At 39.0% G+C, this 23,050-nt stretch overlaps 1 protein-coding gene across 5 annotated transcripts in view; it reads left to right on the forward strand.

Moving 5' to 3' along the window:
• The window catches only part of LOC131071684 (uncharacterized), a 413,522-nt gene that overhangs the window by 156,389 nt on the left and 234,083 nt on the right, over positions 1 to 23,050 (forward strand). For all 5 annotated transcript variants that reach the window (XR_009112578.2, XM_058007624.2, XM_058007625.2 and 2 more), the window contains one exon: positions 6,719 to 6,869. Coding sequence is in view for 4 of the 5 variants with exons in the window: in XM_058007624.2 (XP_057863607.2) it covers positions 6,719 to 6,869 (151 nt within the window). In the remaining variant the exon portion in view is untranslated. The remainder of the gene's footprint in view (positions 1 to 6,718; positions 6,870 to 23,050) is intronic.

Consider the following 23,050-nt stretch of genomic DNA (forward strand, 5'->3'; position numbering starts at 1 on the left):
CTTAACTCTTTTAAGTCTTCATCACAGCATTCTAGGTTCACAATCAATGTCAGATTTGCTGGCATCTCCAACTCCAAAGAAAATGAAATACAAATATGACAAATATCAGAATGAGGTTGCACCTTCCCAGGTTTCTTCTCCTTTGGATCACATCAGGGACACGGAAATAGGGCACGTTGATATGGCAGAATTCATCAACAGGGTAGAAGATCCACAAGATAACAACTTGTAGCGGCTGTTGGACAGCCATATCCATCATGCATCTTCTTTCCCAGTGGCTGCCCTAGAACCCGAGTTCGTTGTAGCATGCGCCCATCATTTTGACAAGGAGTCAAGAGTCATCAAAAATGATGATGGTGAAGCTATAATTCGTCTTGATGCGGATGCAATCGAGAAGGTCTTCAAAATACTTCCTGCACTTGTTTATATGGAAATCACCAAAGAAAGTGCAGTATAGTATTATGTGAAAAGGGAAAAAGATTGCAAGCGACACATCAATAGGTGGATCCAAGAGCCACGTCCTTCCTTCTCAAGGTGGGCAAAGTTGTACCGTTGTGATTTCAAATGGGAGATAGGAGACACCATCACTCTTCTCAGCAAGATGATGGGCCTTGAGCACTCCAATGTCTTTGAGCCATGGATGTATCAATTCATTATGTTCATACGGCAGTCACATCACATTTCATGGGGTGAAATCATCAGCAATGCCTTGTGCGAACAACTTGCAACAGTTCCTACCACTATGACCTTCATGAATTCTTATTTGGTATATTTAGCAGCGTCACTTAGACACTTTCCAGATCTTTCTACCAAGGGTGATCGCTCGCTTATACCAGTTTGGGAATATTATGACCAGTTGCCATTGAAACCCAGCAGACTGCATTTCAGAAGAGTCCAAGATGCATTCTTCGGATATTTCATGTGTCAGTTTGACATGGATCTCAGGAACAAAAGAGTATCAGATGAGGCATGGGTCAAGGTGTCTGAGTATGGGTGTTTGTTCCTGCAATTTCCCACCTTCACCTATATGAGGATTGGATGCTATGATGGTCAGCCATACATGCTTCCAAGATATCTAACCGATAAGATAATTCTTATGGAGTTGGGAAGACAGATCATGGCTGTTCATACTTTTCAGTCTGCTAGACACAAGGTTGGAATGGGGATCTCTACCACAAACCCATTGAAAATTGGTCGATACTCCCTTGTCACATCTGTGAAGGCTAAGGCCATGGAGGCTGAATTGCAGGAAATCAAGCTTAAGAGGTTCAAACCTAGAGCTGATTTTGATTGTAGAGGTATGAAGGAGAAGATCAAGAAATCCTTTGTGCATGTTCATCGCATTGAAGAGATCCGGGTAGATCTCCGCATGGAAGCCGAAGTTCTGAAGATGGATTACTGCAGGCTCACTGTTGAGCAAATTGTTGACTTGAACTTGGCGGATATCTCACAACGGATGATCGATGATGGGCATATACTTGATCCTGAATACACTTCACGAAGGGTTGAGGAAGCTCCACTTCCTTTGATCCAATGGTCACACAAGGAGTGCGTCTCCATCCTTGACAGATTTCAGCCTATCTTGGCCAACACTAACGCATGGCTGAAAAGTAATGCTGTTAGACTTATCAAAATTAAGGTTGGTAAAGAAGATGATTCTATAGGGCCTCTTGGACGAAAGTCTGAGATTCAGATTGATAACAAGGAGGGTGCTTCATCTTCGGGCACAAGGATCAAGTTACGAGTCAGTCGTGTAGTAGTGCTTCCTCCTGAGGAGACGACTATTCATGGGAAGGAGAAATCACGGTTCCATGTTTAGGTGATCGATCTGGATAATCCAGAAGAGGGGTAGCAATTTGATGATGCTCCTAGGTCTCCAGTTTCAGACTCGCCTCACGAGGTCATTCCTCCAGTTTCCATTGAGACGCCTGTTTCACCTCCTGATTTGCTCGTAGATGAGTCTCCTCAGAATGCAATTCCCATTTCAGCATACGAGCCTTCTCCTGATCGGCAACAATAAAGTGTGTTGAAAGTTCTTGAAGATAATCCCACTTGCATTCAGTTATCAGAAATTGATACTTCCACTTCTGGTTTTGAAGAATTCCTGAGGCAATTTTCATGTCCATTGGTAACTGAGCAAACCGTGGTCGTTGTCCAAACAGATATTCCTCCCAGGGTGACCACGGTAATTCAAACAGAAACTGCTTTTCCTTTGCCTACGGCTACTACTGGAAGTGAGTTGATGACTTTGCCTCCATGGCTTAGTTCTTTCACCCCGAAAAGGAAGAAGGAAGAGATCTCACCTGATGCCTTTGACTACCAGCAACTCAAACAGTCCAGATCCAAAGTTGCTAAGAAGGCCAAGACTATCTCTAGGGTAACTGTTGATAGCAACAAGATGAAAGTAGCTGAAATTGTGGAACCTATTGCAGATAAACCACTTGATGAAATGTCAGTTGCTGATTATAAGGTTACAAGGGTAGAATTGGGCAAGCAAACATATGAGGTCATTAAACATGATGCTCAGTTTTCTGTTGCTTCACTGGTGCAAAGGTGTGACGATCTTCTTGCGAAGAAAGACAAGCTAGAAGAGGAAAACCGATAGCTTATGGCAGCCATTCATAAAATCACAAAACCTGCTGTTGAAGGGAGTAACTCCATAGGTTCTTCTGGTTCCCAAGAATCGATTCGTGGAGTGGAAAGGGCTGCTCAGAAAGTACAAGCACTGGATTCCTGGGTTGATCAGCTTCATGATCAATGTGTACAAGTGGTAAAAGACATTTTTCAAATAATGTCTAAGTTGGAAACCATTGAGGAGAAACTGGATCAGACTTCTAACACTTTCAAAAAGAATCTGGAAAGTGTTGAGAAAAGTCTGGCAATCTGGCGTACCATGCCCCAACAACAGCTGAGTATTTTGCAGGAGCACGCCATCATCTCTTCCAGGGTCATGTACTTGGAATTTGAAGAACTCATGGAAAACAAGACCCTTCTTCTTAAATCCCTCATTGAGGAGATCAGTGATGCAAGGAGCTTCCGAGATGAAGTTTATCAAGGTATTGTCTCACATTGTGAAAGGGCCTCTTGCAATATAGTAAGTCAGGATGGAAAGTTGATTCCAGAAGAAGTTCTTGCTGATTTACAGATGAGGATTCATAATGAATGGAGGAGCGAAGAATTCTCGGCAGCTTCAATTCAAGCATTGATGAAACACCAAGCCTTTTTGCATGAGATCCAATCTATCCTGGATAAAAACAATTCCATGCTCCTCTGCTGTCACGACACTATTGTGAAGACTATGGTTGTTGCCAAGAACACCCATGAACCGAATCCCGAGGAACTACAAGTGACCATCCAGAAATTTCAAGGATTCGTGTCTTCACAAAATGCAACTTAAGTGTTTTTCAACACTTAGTTGGATTTTCCCTCTTTTGTAATCTTTAGTTGTAATTTTGTTTTGACAAGTTACATGTAAAAGTATTTTTTGTAAAATGCGAGTGACACATTACTTGCACTTTTGTAATTACATGTAAGGCAACTACAAGTTGTGTCCGATTAGGACTGTAGTTGGAATAAGTCTTAGTTAGTTAGAGTAACTCTTAGTTAGTTAATGAAGTCTCAGTTATTTATTGAATGAGTCTTGGTGGTTGAGAGAATCTCTCAAGTTAGTTAGGATCCTCCCACCTTTTTCTCAAGGCTCCTCTTCTATAAATACTTGAGAGGTCCATTGTAATTATCATCTTTTGGAAAGCAAGCAAAAACTTTGCCAAATTTACAGCAAGAAGTCTTTGAGCTTATGTATGTGAATTGAAGGTTTTGAAGAATAAGAAAGAAGGATTACTCAAGTTTTGAGTCTTTGAGCTATATGTTTGAGTTTGAATCTTTTTATTTCTTCTATGCAAAGTGTTTCTAAAGGAGTTTAGTCCAATCTGATTTGAAGTCTTTGAGCTGCAAGTAGAGAAGATTAATTAAAATAGGAAATCTCTAGAAGGAGTAGCAAGTCTTTGAGCTCGCGTCTATTCTTGAGGAAAAATTACTGTTCGATAAGAAATAGCAGCAAGTCTTTGAGTTTGCATTAGTTCTTGTCTTTGTGTTGAAAGAATAGATTATTCTAGTCTTTGAGCTGTTATCTTTTATTCGTTGTAAATTTTAGTATAGCAAAGGGTAGATAGGACTTCCAATAGTCAAGTGTTTGAGCTTGATATTGCTGTCCCGTCCCGAAAGAAGTGATGGAAGTCTTTGCACTTTCAGGAAACTTCATTTTCTTTCTCTTATTTCACTTGAAAGTGGTTACTGCTGTTATTCAAATTGCTATCCTTTTCTGTGAAGAGAAAAGCATATTGTCTTTCTTGAAAAACGAAGGAAGACTGCTGTCCCATCCTATTTTATTTTCCAAGTTGTAGTTAGATAGGGGGAGCCTTCCCTTAATTAGGAGAGTTTTTACTTTTGTGCTGTGGTTGAAACCACAATTTTGTATATTTCCGCAAGTGTACAAAATTTTCAACCAACACTTACTAACATACATTATTTACCCCTAACAACTGCCACTTTCTACTGAGTGGGGTGGAACTTTTCATTGTTTCAATCCGATATAAAATGCCCCACCTTTTGATTGTTGTCTTTGCCTAAAACAATAGTGCAGGTCATTTAAGATATTGCCATCTATTCTCCTTCGTAGCCAAAATCACTAATGCACTTCCACACTCTGTCCTTGGCAGAGCTTAGAGCTGTTTTTGCCAATTTTAATACTTAACATGGCCCTTGGGGTCTTTGCTGTGGTTGAAATGAACTAGGCATGTGCATTCTCCATTGTTTCCGTTTTCCCTTCACTTGTGGAGGTTTAGGTAGAATTTCCCTAATTCAAGTCCAGAAGCAGAACTTTATGGTGGTTTGGCAATAGAAGTGTGCCACCTTTGTATTTGAGTGCTAGGTGGAGAAAACCATTGGCTTAACAATCCAAAACATGTGCTGGTGGAAATAACTTATGGTTTTTCCATCAAAGTCATGGTGCAATTCCACCTAGGCCATATGATTCGGGAGGAATTGCCAACTGGTTAGGCCATTGGGAAAGAGTGTCAATTTCTTCCCTTAATACTTGGGAAATTTTTTAATTCAAATTGCCATATTTTCTAAACTGATTTGCTCTTGCTTGTTCTATTATTCTCTATTCTTCTTTTTTGTTTGGTATTTTATCATTTTGGAGTCTTTATTAGGCTTTTGGTGATCATTTTCACCTTGCAAAACTGTTAGTTGAAGAAAATCTCATTACAAGATGACCTTGCAAACTAACTGGGAAAGCCATGAATTGAAATGAACTGACATACAAATGATGATCAACTAAAGACAAATTTGAGAATAGGGAGTATGAATGTTGAGTTTCATATAGGTACAACAGAGTGCACCCATATAGTCTGTAACCATATGGTTTGCAGGCCCCACAATACATTGCTCTTTAGTATGCAAGATGTCAGTTTTTGAATTCCAATTCAATCATATAGTTGGACAGTTCAGAATCGATTGAAAAGTTTGCTGCAAGTGAAATTAAATCTTTTGTACATTCCTTGTTGAGCATGGTGAACAATGAAAAGTGTTCTGGGTAGTCAATTAGCTCCATTATATATTGTGATAGTTTGGATGATAGTGGGAATGTGAATTATTTGTGTGGTCTAATGCAATTCATTTAATGTTTTGGATATTCCTTGATATGTTTCTTCTGTTGCCAGCTAGTTGGCTAGGAATCTAACTTTCCTTTAGGGGGAATGATGTAATTAGCATATTTGAAACTACTTGCAATTTGCTCGTATTTGTTTGACCAACTTTCTTTGTTATTTTCTTGTTGGTTTTTGGTATTTTTGAATGAATAGTTATAAGTGGTTACCAACAGTCGTGATCCAATTGACAGCCATTGGTCCTTCTAAATAGAATCGTTGTGGTCAGGAAAGGTGTTAAATGCTTGAACAGTTCTTCTTGATCTAATTTCACTACAAGCAAGCACTACCCTTAATAAAGCAATCAATCTATTATTCTCTTACAATGAATCTAATATGCACTATTCCTTTTTGTATATTATTGGAATTGGTAGTGTAAGAATATTTTGGTAAAATAGAAGCATATAAACAGGTCTAGCGAATGGTTGTGGGCACTATGATAAATGTCATTTTTATTTCTAGTACGACTTGAGGTTTAGTAATTAGCTGGCTATGTCGATGGACAAAGTCACTGGTCAACAAATCAAATTTATTGGTCAAATAAAGCAAAGTTTGGCTGTGTTAGGCAGAGGCTATGTTATGGTGCTGCTGAGTGATACTAAATTGTTGCTAGCATCAGTTGGTTGTTGGTTTGTGATGATATCTTTTTTGCAGTTTATCAAGCAATTCTGGTGATTGGGAACAATATTTGACCCAGTATTTGTATCACAATTATATACTTAGTTCATTATTACCCTGCATATTACCAACATTAATGGGACAGACAATATTAGAATTGACTTCATTATTAGTAGTCCCAATGTAAAATGCTGTCCTATCAGAACTTGCCTAACATTTATTCAAAAAATTATAGTAACAGACAGGTGCTTTTAGCAGTACATGACCATATATTTAGCAAATGCGAGAGGTCTATTTTGTTGAATATTAGAAATTAAAGAATGTGTTTGGACTGTTTCTCAGAAGGTTTGTGCTACACAATTATAGATTAATAAAGTGCACTGTGGATGCAGATTCAAGGAAGAAATAATGCTTTTAGTTGTTATCATCTTCTAGAAAATCTTGACGACAACAAGGACTACATATTTTTGTCACCCTATAAGGAGATCATTACAGAGCATGATGGAGTTCGTGCTTTGCCTGAAGGCATTGTGCCTCTTAATTGTATGTGATGGCTTCTTATCGTTTTCTTTTTGCAATAAAATTAAATACCAAATAGCAGTGTTATTTCTAGAATATTTGGAAAAAAAACGAACACTTTAGTGCTCATATTTTCTTGAAACAGCTAAAAATATCTACTTCATTTCAAGTAATTTGAATTTAACTACTATATAGCTACTAATATAATTGATTCCACATTGTTTCAAAGAAATTGTTTTCATGTTCTCTCTTCAGAACTAAAGTAACTAATTGAGGACCAGTATAGCCTGTTCTTTATTTACTGCAGGCTAAGAGATGAAATAAGGTAAAAGAATATAATATTTTAAGGGGGTCCAATCTCTTTATTTTCAATAAGGCAACTTAAATATTGCTTTAGGCGTATATAATAAATAAAAATTATGTGTGATGCAATGAAAACGGGGATTAGTGGAAAACCAATATGAGTTCATCTAAATAACATGCTCAACAATAAACATAATGAATTCAAACCCTTTCAAAACATATCAAGAAAGATTAGTTAACAAGAAGCTAATTAAGAAATAAACAAAACAAAATGAACTTCCTCATGATGCTCCCTATGCCATGGCTCTTCCTTGTCCTCCTCCTCTCCAAGATCCTGCTGCTATTTGATGTATGCCCTTAGTTTGAGCACTTAGCACAACAGGGATGTCAAATGGAGGATGGGAGATGGCTGATTGTGTCAAGTGTTGAATGAGGATGCAAATGAAGTATTAGAGGCTAAATAGCAATTCCAACTAGTGGAAAAACTAAAGCATAATACAAAGGGCTTCCTACAAAACAATCAAATTCTAAGTAACAATGATAATGCATGGATAACTCCTATGTGTGTGTGTATGAGCCTCAACAATGAAGGAATGAGCTCTATTTATAGAGAAAATGGGCAAATGAAGGGTTGAGATGGATTTATCTTAACAAGGGCTAGAATTGAATGATCCTCAATCCATGTGACACGAGTGTCAACATAAGAAGGCTTGAGAGGAGAGAGAAGAGGCATTAAATGCCTGAGGGGACATGAGGGTTACCTTAGGGGGTTTGGTTAAGGTTGAGTTAATGGATAATTCTTTTAAAGGATAAAAGAATGTGCAAGAGTTATAGGATAACCATGGTCAAAGCAATGAATACTTGAAGAGACCCATGAGTTAAAAGGATGGTTAAGTTAGAGAAAAAGTCTCTAACCAAGGGTTGAGTTTGAGTTAACCATTAATGGTTATTGAAAACTTTAGAGGTTAACTTGTTGAAGACATAAAGCCTTTAATGGTTTATGAAGACCTTCGAGGATTTTGAGAAGTGATCCTTTTCTTAAGGAATGTGCAAATGTTTAAGGGGTAATTAGGCAAATAGGAAGTGATTAGAAGAATCTAGAAGGGGTTTAGGCATGCAAGTGGCTTTTGTAGGAGAATGCAAGTGGGAAGATTTTTAAGATTTAATTAAAATAAAATTGATTTATTTCAATTATTGGTTGCAACTTGCATTTAGATAGATATTTAAATAAATATTGATTTATTTAAATATGAAGAGGGTATTTAATTAAATGTGAAAAGGGGATTCAATCAAATAAATATGATTTATTTAATTAAAAGTCAAAATATGGTTTAAATGAATTAAATCAAATAAATCAAATAATTTATTTAATTAATAGGAGAAGAGGGTTAGGGTGATTTAATTAAATATTAATTTAATTAATTGTTGATCGATGGTTAAATAATCAAATAAATGCTAAGTATTCATTTAATTAAGTGGACATATTTGGGTGTCTACAATATGTAATTCAAAACGTTTTTTTTTAATTTAAAAGGTGTTCTTAAATATTTGGAGGAAAAAAATAAATTCGAATAGAGAGCCCAAAAGGAAACTATAAAAGAAAAACATTACTCAAAGCAAATCATTGGATTTTATCATTATGCTATTCTTCCAATTTAGAGTTTGAAGCTTTCAAGGGTGAAACTCTCCAGTGTTGGAGATTTAGAGGATGAAAATCCTCTTGGTTTCTGTATTTGGATTTGAGGATGAAAACTTTCTCATCCATTAGAGGTGATTCCTCGTAAGATTTAGAATTGTGCTAAAAGATTGTAGTTCATTTCTAGTTTCAGATTATTATTTGAAGATCTTAAAGATTTTCAGTGTTGAAGATATCAGTTGTTTACCAGTGGAGGGTTTTGTGCTTATGTTCTATTATATTTAGATTATTTTCTGTTGAGTAGCAATCTTTATTTTTTCTCTTTAGCTAATTAGATTGGAACATTGTAGGGATGTTGTATAGCTTGAGGTGGGTGTGGTACACATCATTCATTTTTCCCAAGGTTGCCATACAAGATTCAAGGGGATCACAAGAGTTTCTAAATGTTGTTGTATATCCTAGAATTTGGGAAACTTCATTTTTCCCTATTGCAACTGTTCTTAATCTTATTTGGGGAGCTATTGTACAAATTATATGGGATGCAAGTTTTATTTCTACCATACCAAGTGTGCTGAAAATTCATTACAATGTTTTAAGTGGAACCAAAACATAATATTATTAATGGTATTTGGTTTTTTTCTGAATATATGATATTTGAGTTTGCTGATAATATTTGTTGCTACTAATTATTATTGATCATAGTTAAAAAAATCGACTTGGATCCGACTCAGCAGCCCAAAATTTTGACTTGGATTTGTGACTTAGCATGGACTCGGCTAAAAACTCAACACAGACTCATCGAGAAAAATCCCTCATAATTACACAAAAAAAGAAATCAATGCATTTAGAGAACATAAAAGTCTAATTTGACTATGAATTTGTCATAATTGAAACATTGCACATGTTGTCTGACCCTGAAACTCTCAAAATTTGAATTTTTAGTCACAGTGTTTGTTATACTCGGGGACTAGAAGAGTCCGAGATCAGGACTTGGGTGTTTGAGGCTAGGATTTGGGAATCTTGGAGCAAGACTCGGCTGAGCACTCTTCGAGAATCAGCCAAACTCAGCTCAAGAGTCTGGTTGACTTAGCTCAACCAGCTCAGAGATTTGTGAGTTTGGTGAGTTTTGCCGAGTGCTTAATGAGTCTTCAAACTATGTAATTGATAAGGGGTATCAACTAGATATCATATTGAAAAGGTTTCTACAACATATGTACATTAGTATATATGTGATTTCATATCAGCTGAAATGTCTCCTTTTTTTGAACTAAATCAAGTTAGAGCATTTCAAGCTTGTTTTAATTCCCCCTATGGTAAAGGGGGGATCTAATAGGAGAATAATATAATAATAGTTTATTAAGTTGTCTAAAAAGATACTTTAAGTTATTTGGACAAAGGACACTATTATTAACTAGTGCATTGTCCCCTTCCTAAGCACTTTAGCATGGTGGACCATTAGCCTATTCAATAGGTCCCATAGGCTAATGTGTGATGTCCCCATCCTTAACATGATAAGAAAATTAGTAAATATCTGTGATCAAGGTGTAGCAGACCTTGAACACTTCCAAGTAGTTAGTAAATAGATCTAGACATTTTATACACAACAACTAGAAGTTCAAATAGTTTGTTTTGCATCAATATAGTCAGTGGCCATGAGGATCAGTATAAAGATCTTATCAAGGAAAATTGTCTTATTCATAAGACTTCATGATTTTCCTATCAAACATCAATGTAAGCATAGAGAATAAGATGCAGTAGTGAGGACAAGTGATTTGATATGCTTAGTTGCTATCCACCCATTGACATGATCAAGGAATTAAGACTTTCATATATTGAGCCCACATGATGTCGAGAATGACAACTTTTCTGATAACCCATCTTATCTACTTATAAATCATAATGCGGATGTCACATAAACTTATATCATAGCATCTATTCATGAAGAACTCTTATATGCATTGATCATATATGAAGACAAATCCATATCGATATCATCACTATAACACCCATCATACAAAGAGAAGATAATGGAGATAGCGATTAACATAGTCAAACAATCATCCATTAATTATCATTGTTGTGTGATGATTCCATCATATGAAGAGGAGATAACAAAAGGAGCATGATCAAGCATCGATTACCATTGTTTTGAAAGAAGGGTTAAATAGATTCGATAAACAAGTCGATCTGCAATAAATGGCTATGTTAACCATGGAATAATAGTCAACAAGCATATCGATGTTATCACCATGTGTATCGCCCAACAGTTAGTATCAATTGGAGGAAGATTAAGTAGATCGATCATCAAGGATGATTATACCAAACATAGAGAAAGCATACTATCGCCGCCTTAAGGAAGTAAGTTAACTAATTACATATGAAACTAATGAACATCAATTATTCTTTAGGCAGTGATTAGAAAAAAATAACAAATGTTCATGAATAGATACGATTAAGGGAAAGGTATGTCTATTCTCAATCAAAGGATGCAACCATTCGATTCTACAAGGTATTTAATGAGTGTCGATCTCATTCCAAGAGGATCATTGAATCATTTTTTATTACTTCTTTTATCCATATTTGGATTGTTCTTTGAGCAATCGCCTTATGGGCATATAATCAGTTGCATACATTTAAAGCAAGTGATTAGGAACAGCACCATCCCAATTGCATACTTCTAAAGCAAATCTGAAACGGAAATTACATTATCGCCTCAAGCGATATTGTGAAGACTTACAGCTCATTCATATCGCCATATCAAAGACAGCTATACGTGTTGAAAGGCAATTTGCAGCATAATTCACACTGTTATATCGGAAATAGCGTTGCATACATTTAAAGCAAGTGATTAGGAACAGCACCATCCCAATTGCATACTTCTAAAGCAAATCTGAAACAGAAATTACATTATCGCCTCAAGCGATATTATGAAGACTTACAGCTCATTCATATTGCCATATCAAAGACAGCTATACGTGTTGAAAGGCAATTTGCAGCATAATTCACACTGTTATATCGGAAATAGCAGAGATAACTCCATAATCGCAGATCAGAGTATATCAGAGAACATCATTGCTTAATTCCCATCGACATATCAGAGACAGCAAGTTGCTCCATCTTATTTCATCAACAAGAATATCAGAGATATTCATTGCATCCCATAATACTTGAGTGATTAAGATTATCATAATAAGATATTCAGAGACACGTGTTTTCAAATGTATATCCTAAGGATAATCATTTATAAGTAGATCATAATATATCATTTTTATACTAAGTGGTATCAATTATCATCAATATGTTTGCAAAGGATTCTGTGTCATAGTCTCTTGCAATTGAATTTGACAGTTAATAGTCCCTTATTTCATAGAATTTACATAAGGGGACATCACATAATGAGTTAGGGCTAAGGGACTCATTATGACAGTTTGATCTAGCTTTTGGCAGCGATAGGTGTTTTTATTGAGCTTAGACAATTGAGATTTGCATAATGCCCTTTTCTGGAGTGATTTTGGACAGTTTTTCCATACTATTTTTAGTGTCAGGTTGGACACCTATTTGGTTAATGGACAGTGTTTTTATTTTGGGAATGTTGGTGGATGCATTGGATGTTGATATTCTGGGTTTTAATGTGGTCTAGTGTATTTAATTTATATAATGATGTGTTATAAAGTTAAATTAAATATTTAACTTTATTGTTATTTAAGTTTTTTAAATATTGACTATATGGATCCCCAAAGTTAAAATTAAAAGTTTCAAGTGCCAAAGATTGAATAAAATGACTTTATTGGAGTGGGTGGCAACTTAAGAGAGACATAAGGAGATTTTATAGAATTAAAAAGTACCTCTTGGCTGGGTATGGGATTTGGAAGCCTATAAAAGAGAGTTTTTGGAGCTGATTTGGTATGCTTGGTTTTGATATTTTGAGAATACATTAGCTGGTTGAACTTGTTCATCCTGTGGCTTTGTGAAAACAAAAACCCTTGCAAGAAAAATCGTCTACATTGGCGAAAGACCCAATTTGGAAGATCCATTGGTGGTTTCATTCGGAGATCATAGTTGGTTTGATATCTTCAGTTGATTCATAGAGAACTCAAGGCAGATTTAAGGGAGATTGTCTAAGTTACCGGTTCTTCCCCTTTTGGCTTGGGTTCGGGTCCTGGTTCTTGCTCGGTCCTGGTTCTCCCCGGGTTCTCCCTGGGTTCCTCCCGGGTCCTTCCCAGGTGGTCGGGTTCACTATGGGTCCTGCGAGGACCCACAGTGAGCTTGGTTGCAGGACCCACAGTGAACCCGGCCACCTGGGAAGGTCGCAGGACCCATAGTGAACCCGGCCACCTAGGAAGGACTCGGGAGGAACCCAGGGAGAACCCGGGAGGAACCCAGGGAGAACCTGGGAGGACTCGGGTGAACCCAGGAGGACCCGCGTGAACCCAGGCCCGTGGGTTCCAAAAAAGGGGGCCCACGGGTCAAAAAAACTATAAAAAACAATAAAAAAAGACTTTATAAAATAGTTTTTTTAATAATAAAACTCTAATTCGCCCCTTTATGGCTTTTTAAAAAAGACTTGAAACTTGAATATTATCTTTTTTGCAAATTATGAATATGATATTAGACTTTAGTTATTAGTTTACTGATTACATTTGCGATATATGAATATTTATTGGCATTGGCAATTATGGATTTATCATTTATCATTTATGCATGGAAAGTCACATTGTATATTTTATTTTTGTATGGATTGTATATATTGAACATATATATAATATGTGTGTATATATATATATATATATATATAAATATATATAATTAAAAAATATATATATATATGTGTGTGTGTGTGTGTGCGAACGAACCCGTACCTGTACCCAAGATTTTTTTTTTTGCCGAATCCGCGAATCTGTACCTGAATCCGAACCCGAACTGGTAACTTAGGAGATTGTTTAGAGCAGATTGAAAGAGTTTGCAGCAGATTTTAAGAGTAGAGATTGTTTAGAGCAGATTGAAAGAGTTTGCAGCAAATTTTAATAGTAGATTACAACTTTGTTGTGGTCGTACCATCTTGCTTGGCATGTGGGAGCTTGGTGAGGAGAATGCCTAGGGTTTTGCTTGGGTTTGTGGCTGGTTGGAGTTGTCTAGGCCTACAAATCATCGGGTTGTTGGTTGTGAGCAGATTTGGAATCATTTTGGAGTGAGCTGCCTTGGGTGAGTTACCAGCTTGCTGGTTTTTTCTGATATTCATCGAAATAATTGTAAGCAACAAATGTGTATGTTTGATATTTCACTCTAATGCTATTTCACCATCTAGGTATTTTAAATTATGATGATATATTGAACTTTTAGTCTATTGCTAGTTGCCGGTGCTTTAAAATATTGAAGTCTTATTTCAATTGTTTATTTGCTGCTATATTATATATATACACATATATACATATATACATATATATACATATGTATATATGTATACATGTATATACATGTATATACATATCTATACATGTGTATATATATACATATATAGATATGTATATGTATACATATACATTACATATATATATATATATACACATACACATAGACATATATATATATATATATATATATATATACATACACATCTATATATATAGATAAGTGCATACATATATATACATACATACATATATATATGTATACACACACACACATATATACCACTTCTGCATTTTCGTCTACTTCTATTAAACTCTTCAAAATAGAAACATGAACACTAAAAAAGAAAACAAGGGTGTATGTTACAATGGTATCAGAGCAATGTACTTTGCCATCCTAAAGGGTTTATAATGATACAACAGTGACATGTTAGGATTAGAGTAACTGCCTTTCACACATCACTACAACACCCGCAAAAACAGGTCTAATCTTAACTTGGTAGCAAAATAATAGAGAGAAGTAGAAGAATAGAGAATGACAAACATGGTTGATAGGGACCTAGAAGGAGAACGTTTCTTGAATATGTTAGACACTCTTCTTAGAGGACAACAAGATACAAAACAAAGAGCATAGGAAACAAATCAACATCTTGGACAACTGATTGAATTGATGGCTCACCAAATGGGGGTTAATAACAGTAATAACAATGTGGGTGCGAACAACGGAGGAAACAATAGACATCAGGGTGGAAACAATGGTAGCAATGGTTAAGGGGATAATTCAGTTAACAATAGAAATGTGAATTAGTGAGCAAAGGCAATTTATTCAAGACCCCTTATGCTAGTTTTCCCACCTAGGGTTCAACCATAGGTTGAAAATGAACCCCAAGTTAGAGATTTGCAGAATCAGTGCATGTAGGATTGAAGAGATGGAGTTCTAGAGTTTCAGGTTGCCATATTACTTATAGACTATATTGACCTCAAAATGAAGCATAAACCTTGTGTTGGTGGAAGAACTCATAACTATGACTTGCAGAAAAAGGTTGGGAAACTAACCCTTCCTTACTATGACAGATTTGGAAAGGATTCAACTATAGCTTGGGTACAAAAGGTGGAAAGTTATTTTTATCTTAATTCCATGGCTAAGGACAAAGTAATCAAATATACAACTATTCACTTAGATGGTATAGCTGATGAGTGGTGGCATCATGGGATGATCACTATGGGTTATAATCAAATCATTTTTTATGTTGAGTTCACAGAGGCTCATTGATAAATTTGATGAGAAGGATCCAGAGTTGCACTTCAAGGAGTTGGCTCAGCTGAAACAATGGGGCTCAGTGGATGCATATGTTGCTGATTTTTTGAGGCATTCGGTATTGGTTATAGATATTTCAGAGAGGAGCCTTATTGTTCCTTTTATGGATGGCCTATAGACTCCTTATGAGGTTGGATTAAGCTACTCAATCCACCTACATTCCAGGAAGTCATTAAAAAGGCTAGAACATGGAGACTTCTACTTCTAGAAGTAAATTTCAGTCCAAGGGATTTCCACATAAGAAGCATAAGGATAAAAAATATTTTAATAGGGAATCAATCAGTCACAAAATGAATCTAGCAAGTTGGACAATGAACAGTTGAATGATCTTCGAAGGAAGAAATAGTGCTTTCATTGTAGGGAGCCTTGGGACCCATCTACCAAATGCAATGTCAAGGCTAGGGCAAAGCAAATAGAGTACTTTTCAGCAAAGGAATCAACATCAAAAAATTAAGAACAACAATTTGATTTAGAGAGTAGTGAAGAAAAAAGTTTTATCAGGAGAAGAGAAAGGAAGTGGCGGTATCATTTCCCAACTCTCTAGCTTCCAAAAAGCAGTAATGTTCAAGGTTAGAGGTGTGCTATAGGAGCAGCAAATAGTAACTCTTATTGATAGAGGTGCCACTGCTTATTATATTGATGAGGGCTTTGTTGCTAGGAGACGATTCCGGATTGAAGAACATGAAGGCTTTAGGGTGATGGTGGCCGATGGGTACAAGCTCAATTGTACTCGTAACATTTCCAATTTGAGCATACAGTTAGGAGATCATGAGTTGAAGGATGAATTTTATGTGGTGAATAAAGGAGATACCAATGTGGTCTAAGGGATGCACTAGATGCACTCACTTATGAATTTTATCTTCAATTTATAGAATATGGAAATGAAGTTTAAATTGAATGGGAGAAAGATAGTGTTCAGAGGGCTATTAGATGGGGGTCCTAGATTTGTGTCCTTAAAGGATGGACCAAATATTTAGAGGTTTCTATTGAAGCATAGCAATGTGTGGGAGTATACCACTTGGTATGCCACTTGAGAGGGGGATAAAACATGTGATAGAGGTGGAGGGTGCCAAACCATTGATTACTACACCTTACATGCATTCGAAGAGAGGCATAAGGATGAGATAGAAAATGCTATTAAGGATTTACTAGAGATGGGGCACATTAGACCTAGCAAGAACCCTTTTGCTTCAACAATAGTTTTTGTGAAGAAGGATGGGACAATGAGGATGTGCATTGATTACAGGGCTCTAAACAAAAATACAATAAAAAACAGGTATCCCATTCCTAGGATTATTGAGTGGATAGATGAGCTACATGGTGCTTTTTATTTTTCAAAGATTGATTTGAGGTCAAGTTATCGTTAGATTTGGATGAGAAAGGAGGATATAGAGAAGACAACTTTCAGATGCAATTTTGGTCACCTGGAGAGTCTCGTGATGCCCTTTGGGTTGAGTAATGCACAAGCCACTTTCTAGTCTTGTATGAATCAGGTATTCAGGAAGCAGTTAGGGAAGTTTGTGTTAATCTTTGTTGATGATATCATGATTTTTATGAAAATGTGGGAAGAACATATGAGGCATCTTTATGATGTTTTAAGCATATAGGACTGTGAGTCCTTGTACGTTGAGTCCAAGTGACTTTGGCATGACAAAATTTCTCTACCTTGGTCATATTATCAATGTAGAGTCAGTGAGTTGATTTTGAGAAGATCAAGGCTATTGCTGAGTGGCCTATAGCTACGAATCTCTCACAGCTTCAGGGATTCTTTGGTCTCTGTGGATTTTACAATAAATTTGTTAATGTTTTTTCACAAACTGCAACTCCACTTATAGATTTAAGAAAGAAGGGAGCTTTCGAGTGGTCCGATACAATGCAAAAGTGTTTTGATCACTTCATACAACTGATGTCAACATGCCCATTGCTAGCAATTAAATTTCTCCAAACCTTTTAAATTGAAGTGCAATGCTTTAGGAGAGGGGATTGGTGCTGTATTGACGCAAGAGCATCCCATAGTCTTCAAGAATAGGAAGTTGAGAGGTGTGGAGAGGAGCTACTCTATATATGACCCAGAGATGTTAGCCATCATGCATCAATTGGCCAAGTTCAGATCATATTTGCTAGGGGGCAAATTAATCACTAAAACAAATCACAATAGCATCAAATGTTTTATGAATCAGAAAGATCTTAGCGATACGAAGCATAAGTGGGTAAGTATACTATTGGCTTATGATTTTGCTATTGTATATGTTAAGGGAAAGAAGAATGTAGTTGATGATGCACTTTCCTGGAGACCTCATCTGTGCTCACTGGTGATTGGAGAGAGATGATTTCAGTAGAGTACACTAAGGATTCTTGGGCAGTAGGAATCATTGAGGGAACTATTCATGATGGTAGGTATACTGTGCTCAATGAGCTGATTATTTGCAAGGATCTATTTGGTGCATAATTTACAGCTTAAGGTGAAGATAATTAATACTTTTCATGATGCACCTATGGCTGGTCACTCAAGATTTTTTAAGACTTACAGGTAGATTTAGGAGAGGTTTACATGGAAAGGACTTAAATATGTTAGAGAGTGCCCCACATGCCAGCATAATAGAAACGAGCATACTTATCCAGCTGGTTTGCTCCAGCCCTTACCCATTGCCAATTAGAAATTGGAATGCATCTCCATGGACTTCATTGCTGGGCAGCACGTGGGCTACATAAGGTTCAGGGTAAGGGTTGCATATATGTTTTTGTGGGATAGGTTGACCAAGTTTGCACATTTCTTTGCAATTTGTGCAACATCACATGTAGCTGATTTGTTCTTTAGGGAGGTTTTCGGACTTCATGGAGAGTGACAGGGATAGCAAGTTCCTGAGCCTCTTTTGGCAGGAACTTTTCAGATTGAGTGGGACTGAGTGTTTGCCACATACGGGTAAATGATTAAATGGAGAAAGTAAATGCATAGAACATAATGAGAATATATTAAAGAACTAGTCTTTGTATTAATTCAACAGTCCATGTACATCAAGTGCTTATAACATCACACCCAGATACGACTATCATAGTAATGCTCCTTTGAAGGAAAGGTATACAATATATAATACCCGAAGGGGTGCGACCAACCGTCGCGTCCAACTGCCCTTCGGGAAGACTAACTGACTGTCGTAACCCACAATTACCGACGACTACATAACATAATACGACAACCTAACATAATGATTATTCCCGACAACATCATCCTCCCCAAGAAAAGAAGTCGTCTCAGGACGACTTAATACAAAATAGAGATGATGTTCATACATTAAACAGAATCAAGGTATAGAACTGCAAGAACTGCTAACGCCAGTCGAGCCCGGAACTCATACACTTGTTGCGTCCTCGCTTGAAAACCCTTTTCTGCTACCAGCCGATGCTCAAGTGCAGATTTCACCATTAGTGCTTCCGCAAGGACGTCTTTTTTTTCCTTGACATCACAGTCCTTCTGTGCCTAAACCAAACTTGTCTGCAAAACACACTTTTCAGCCTCCACCAACTGCTACTCAAATGATATTGTCTCCCTAGCCAATTTGTCCTCGATAGCCACCCGCGCTGCCCTCTCGGCATCCAACTCCTGGGTACGCTGAGCTAAGTCTCACGCTACTACTGCCTCCAACCTAGTGGTCAGCTCCTCTCGAGCCCTCTGTGCATCCACCAAGGCAACCTCATGTCCAGTCGAGACATACTCCGAGTTCCTCAAAGCGTACCATTCATGCCTGGAAGTGGCCACAACCTTCTGGCACAAAGGCTAGGAGACGCCTCAAATCCTCCATCACACTCTCCAAAGGCTGATAACTGACTTGAATAACTCCCTGGTGCCATATGACTGCGCGTTCTTGCAATGCCTTCCCTCAAACTCTGTTTGTTCGCAACCTCCAAATCCGTCTCCCTGTACAGCTTATGGCTTCCCCGCCAATGCTTAGCTTCAGGCTTCTTTCTCACAATACAGAACAACCCAACACTTACCGTGACTTCTTTGATGCCCTTCGCCCAACTCAAAAGTGTATTGTAGCTCAAAAATAAACTGGGGGTCTGGGGGCAGTCCATGATGCACATCATTTTTTGTGATATTTTAAGATGCCAAAAACCTTCTTCTCCATTCTAATTTTTTCACCGTCCTGGCTCCAGACTCCATCAAATAATTTTTCAATCTGGTCGTCTTTTTTTTTTTTTTTTTATTTACTGGGGTCACCCGAAGCTTGATGTCATATGGTGATTGGTCTCTCGTACGGTGGCTGGGAAGGTCGTACGGTGGATGAATACCAGGCCGAGTTCCATCCTCAGAGGCCAGTGACCTTCGTTGACGGTGGTGCACCATACGATCTCCCACCGCATGGTGGTCCACCGTACGGTGTCCCATCGCACGGTGGTCTCCCATGGTGGTTCCACTGTACGGTGGTCCCACCACCACTTGCAAAAAATATATAATTATTCATTTTTATTTTTTATTTTTTTTAATCTCTTTTTTTTCAATTTAATTTCCTAATCTAATTGTCTAGAGAGTCTTCGGCTCGGGTCCCGTGCCTTAGGGATTGCCCTTCATCCTTCTTGGTTTGCCTCGCCCGAGAGTCTCCTGCTTTGGTCCTGTGCCTCTCGAGTCGCCTGCCCGGCCTCTTGGGTCCCCTGCGCGCTTCTCGTGGTAGGGTGTCAATTTGGACCTGTTGATGGCAAGTCTATTTTCAATGGCCATCCGAAGACCTGGAACCATAAATTCTACAGGGACCACGGTCTCCTTCCCGTACATAAGAAGAAGAAGAATAAAGATTTTGAAGGCTGCGGCCTTCCACACAGGGTTCCAATCGTTGCCGACACAAATGATCTTGGGGTTATCTACGTCACCAAGGTTTGTCTCCTTCAATTTTACCTCTTGATACCTGAAGGGTTCTTCCTTCGGGAACTGGTGCGTGGTGGTGTCACTCACACGGGTGTCTCCCTTCCAATATTCTCTGTATTCCGGCAGGTACACCTCCTCTATTACTTGCTTTGGTTCCTCTACTTCGAGCCTGTAGCTCTGGAACATTTCGTAATCCTCCATCTGCCAGTGGAAGAGCTCGTTCAATGACCCCGTCTCATCCTCGGAGCACTCTCCTAGTTTGAGAATCCCTTCGTCGTTGGGCTCCCTGTAGCCCCGTCCTTCATCCCTCAGGTCGCCTTCTCCTTCACCCTCCGATTCCGAAGATGATGCCAGTTCCTCACTAACCAACTGCATCCCAAGGTCTATGATAAACTTCCTTCCTCCATTCTCCATAGACAGAGTGTTCTTCTTCTAGTTGTGGGTGGCCTTGGCTGCCACTAGCCACCCTCTCCCTAAGATCGCATCATACCCTTTTTTCTTTAGTGGGATTACCACGAAGTCCAGTATGAAGGGTTGCGTCCCGATGGTAACTTGCTGGCCCATCAGTGTCTCGATGGGTTTGATTCCATGTTGATCTGCTCCCAGCAGATTGAATGTAGATGGCCACAACGTCGGCTTCCCCAGCTTCCGCTAGGTTTCTTCTAGAAGAACATTCACTCCTGATCCACCATCGACGATGGTATCAGTTAAAATGGTGCCAAGGATACCCATCTCCACAATGGCTGGGTTCCTTCCAGTGTTAACTGCCAACAGCATGGGGTGTATTGCAGACCCCCTAGGAACATTTGTGCAGTGGTTGGTATTGGTGCGTGGTTGGGAGAGATTATTCAGCAACACCGTTCGTAATTGAGGCATCATCTGGAGGAGGTCGTGTACCTTCACAGGCACCTCCAATTTTAAACTTTGATTTAGTATAGCCTCCTCCGCCTCCGGTCGGCTGGAAGTACCCGCCGCACCCTTCGCCTTTGCCCTCTCTTGTATCTCTTTCTCAATTTCTTCCCGTGCTTCCTGTACCCTTCGCTTCTTTGTCTCCGGGTTTGGGCACGTTGCTTGTCTGGCTTGGGCGCGGGTTACGACCATCACTTCCTCTTCTTTGGTTTCCTCGATATTGAGCAAGTTGATGCCAAACTTCGGGCAGGTGGCATCTTCGTGGTCTCCCGGTCCGCACCATTTGCACAAATATTGTGTGGCCTCTCCCTTCGGGCAGTCTCGAGCAAAGTGCCCCCACTGGCTGCACGCTCTGCATTGTATCATTGGTCGGCCTTTGGAGTCGTATTGGATCTGGCTCATTGTATTGTTATTGTTGTTTCGTCCTCCCCACCGGTTATCTCGGTAGCCTCTTGATGTTGCATTGTTGTTTGCCTAGGAGTTGCTGGTACCGCCCGATGTAGTTGGTTGTTCCTGCGTAAGCAATACTTATTGGTTTGGTGTTTTCATGTTGTAGGGGCATTCCTTGGTGGGATGCCCCATCAACTGGCATATATCACAATAGGCCTTCTTTGGGCAGGAGCCTTTCGTGTGGCCGTTTGTCTTACATTCCGTGCACCAAAGCTCCCCTTCGTCGGTCTTGCTCAGACCTCCCTTCATAACCTTCAACTCTTTCATCATCCTCAACATGTCCTTCTGCAGGGCTTGCACCTTTTTGTCGGACTCGCCATCGCTGCTGCTTCCCTCGGAAGAGTCATCATCCTCGGACTAGCTATCCTTCTTCTTTTTCTTCTTGGATGTCTTGGTCTCACTCTCGAGATCCATCGCTCTATTATATGCATCTTCGTACGAGGTTGGTGGAACAATTTTCATCTTCTTCATCTTCTTCGGGATGGAGTGTTTCAGTCCCTCCACGAACCATCTCTTTTTCAACCCATCCGCTGGTTGACTCTCCATTTTCCCCAACAGTTCCTTGAGCCGCCGACTATAGGCTCGGACAGTCTTGTTCTTGTTCTGGTTTGTGCCATAGATTTCGGCTACTATTTCATTATCGTCTTTGAGAAGGCGGAACTCTATCTCGAACTCCTTCTTTAGGTTGGGCCATGTGCCGACTTTGGCCTTATCCGTATCGGAGTACCGGTCGATGGCCACTCCCCTTAAGGTTGCTGGAAATTGTGTTACCCACTCGTCCTGGTTGGTAACACCGTTGGCTAACCATATGGTTTCGCAAGTGCAGCAATGGCGGACGGGATCTTCCTTCCCGTCGCCGTTGAACTTCGATAGCTTTTGTTTACTGGCCATCCCACCGCTGGGTCTCGCTCCTCTGGTGCCTTGTGTGCTTGTACCTAGTGATCCTCTGCCTCTGCCTCCTGCACTTGACCCTCCACTCATGGGTCCTCTCGAGAAGGTTGCTGACCCTGAACCGAACAAATTGCCTCCCGTACGGTACTTTTGTTCTCCCCCAGCACCTTCGGTCGTATTGTCACCTTCGGTCGTCTCCCTCCGGTTGGTTGTCTCCCTCCGGTTGTCCTTCGAAATGGACAAGTTCTTTAGTAGGTCTCTGGTGGCGTCAATCAGGTTTAGACTTGGCCTTGTTTGTTCCACCAACTCTTCATGACTTCTTACCCTACGGTGGTATTCTGGCGAACTGTAGAGTTCTCCTTCGGCACCCTCCGTGACTCCTAGGTTCCCTTTGGGCAACCCCACGACAGTGTAGAGAGTGTAATTCTC

Source organism: Cryptomeria japonica, chromosome 10 (genome assembly GCF_030272615.1).
Source record: "Cryptomeria japonica chromosome 10, Sugi_1.0, whole genome shotgun sequence".
In the NCBI taxonomy this organism is placed as follows: Eukaryota; Viridiplantae; Streptophyta; class Pinopsida; order Cupressales; family Cupressaceae; genus Cryptomeria; species Cryptomeria japonica.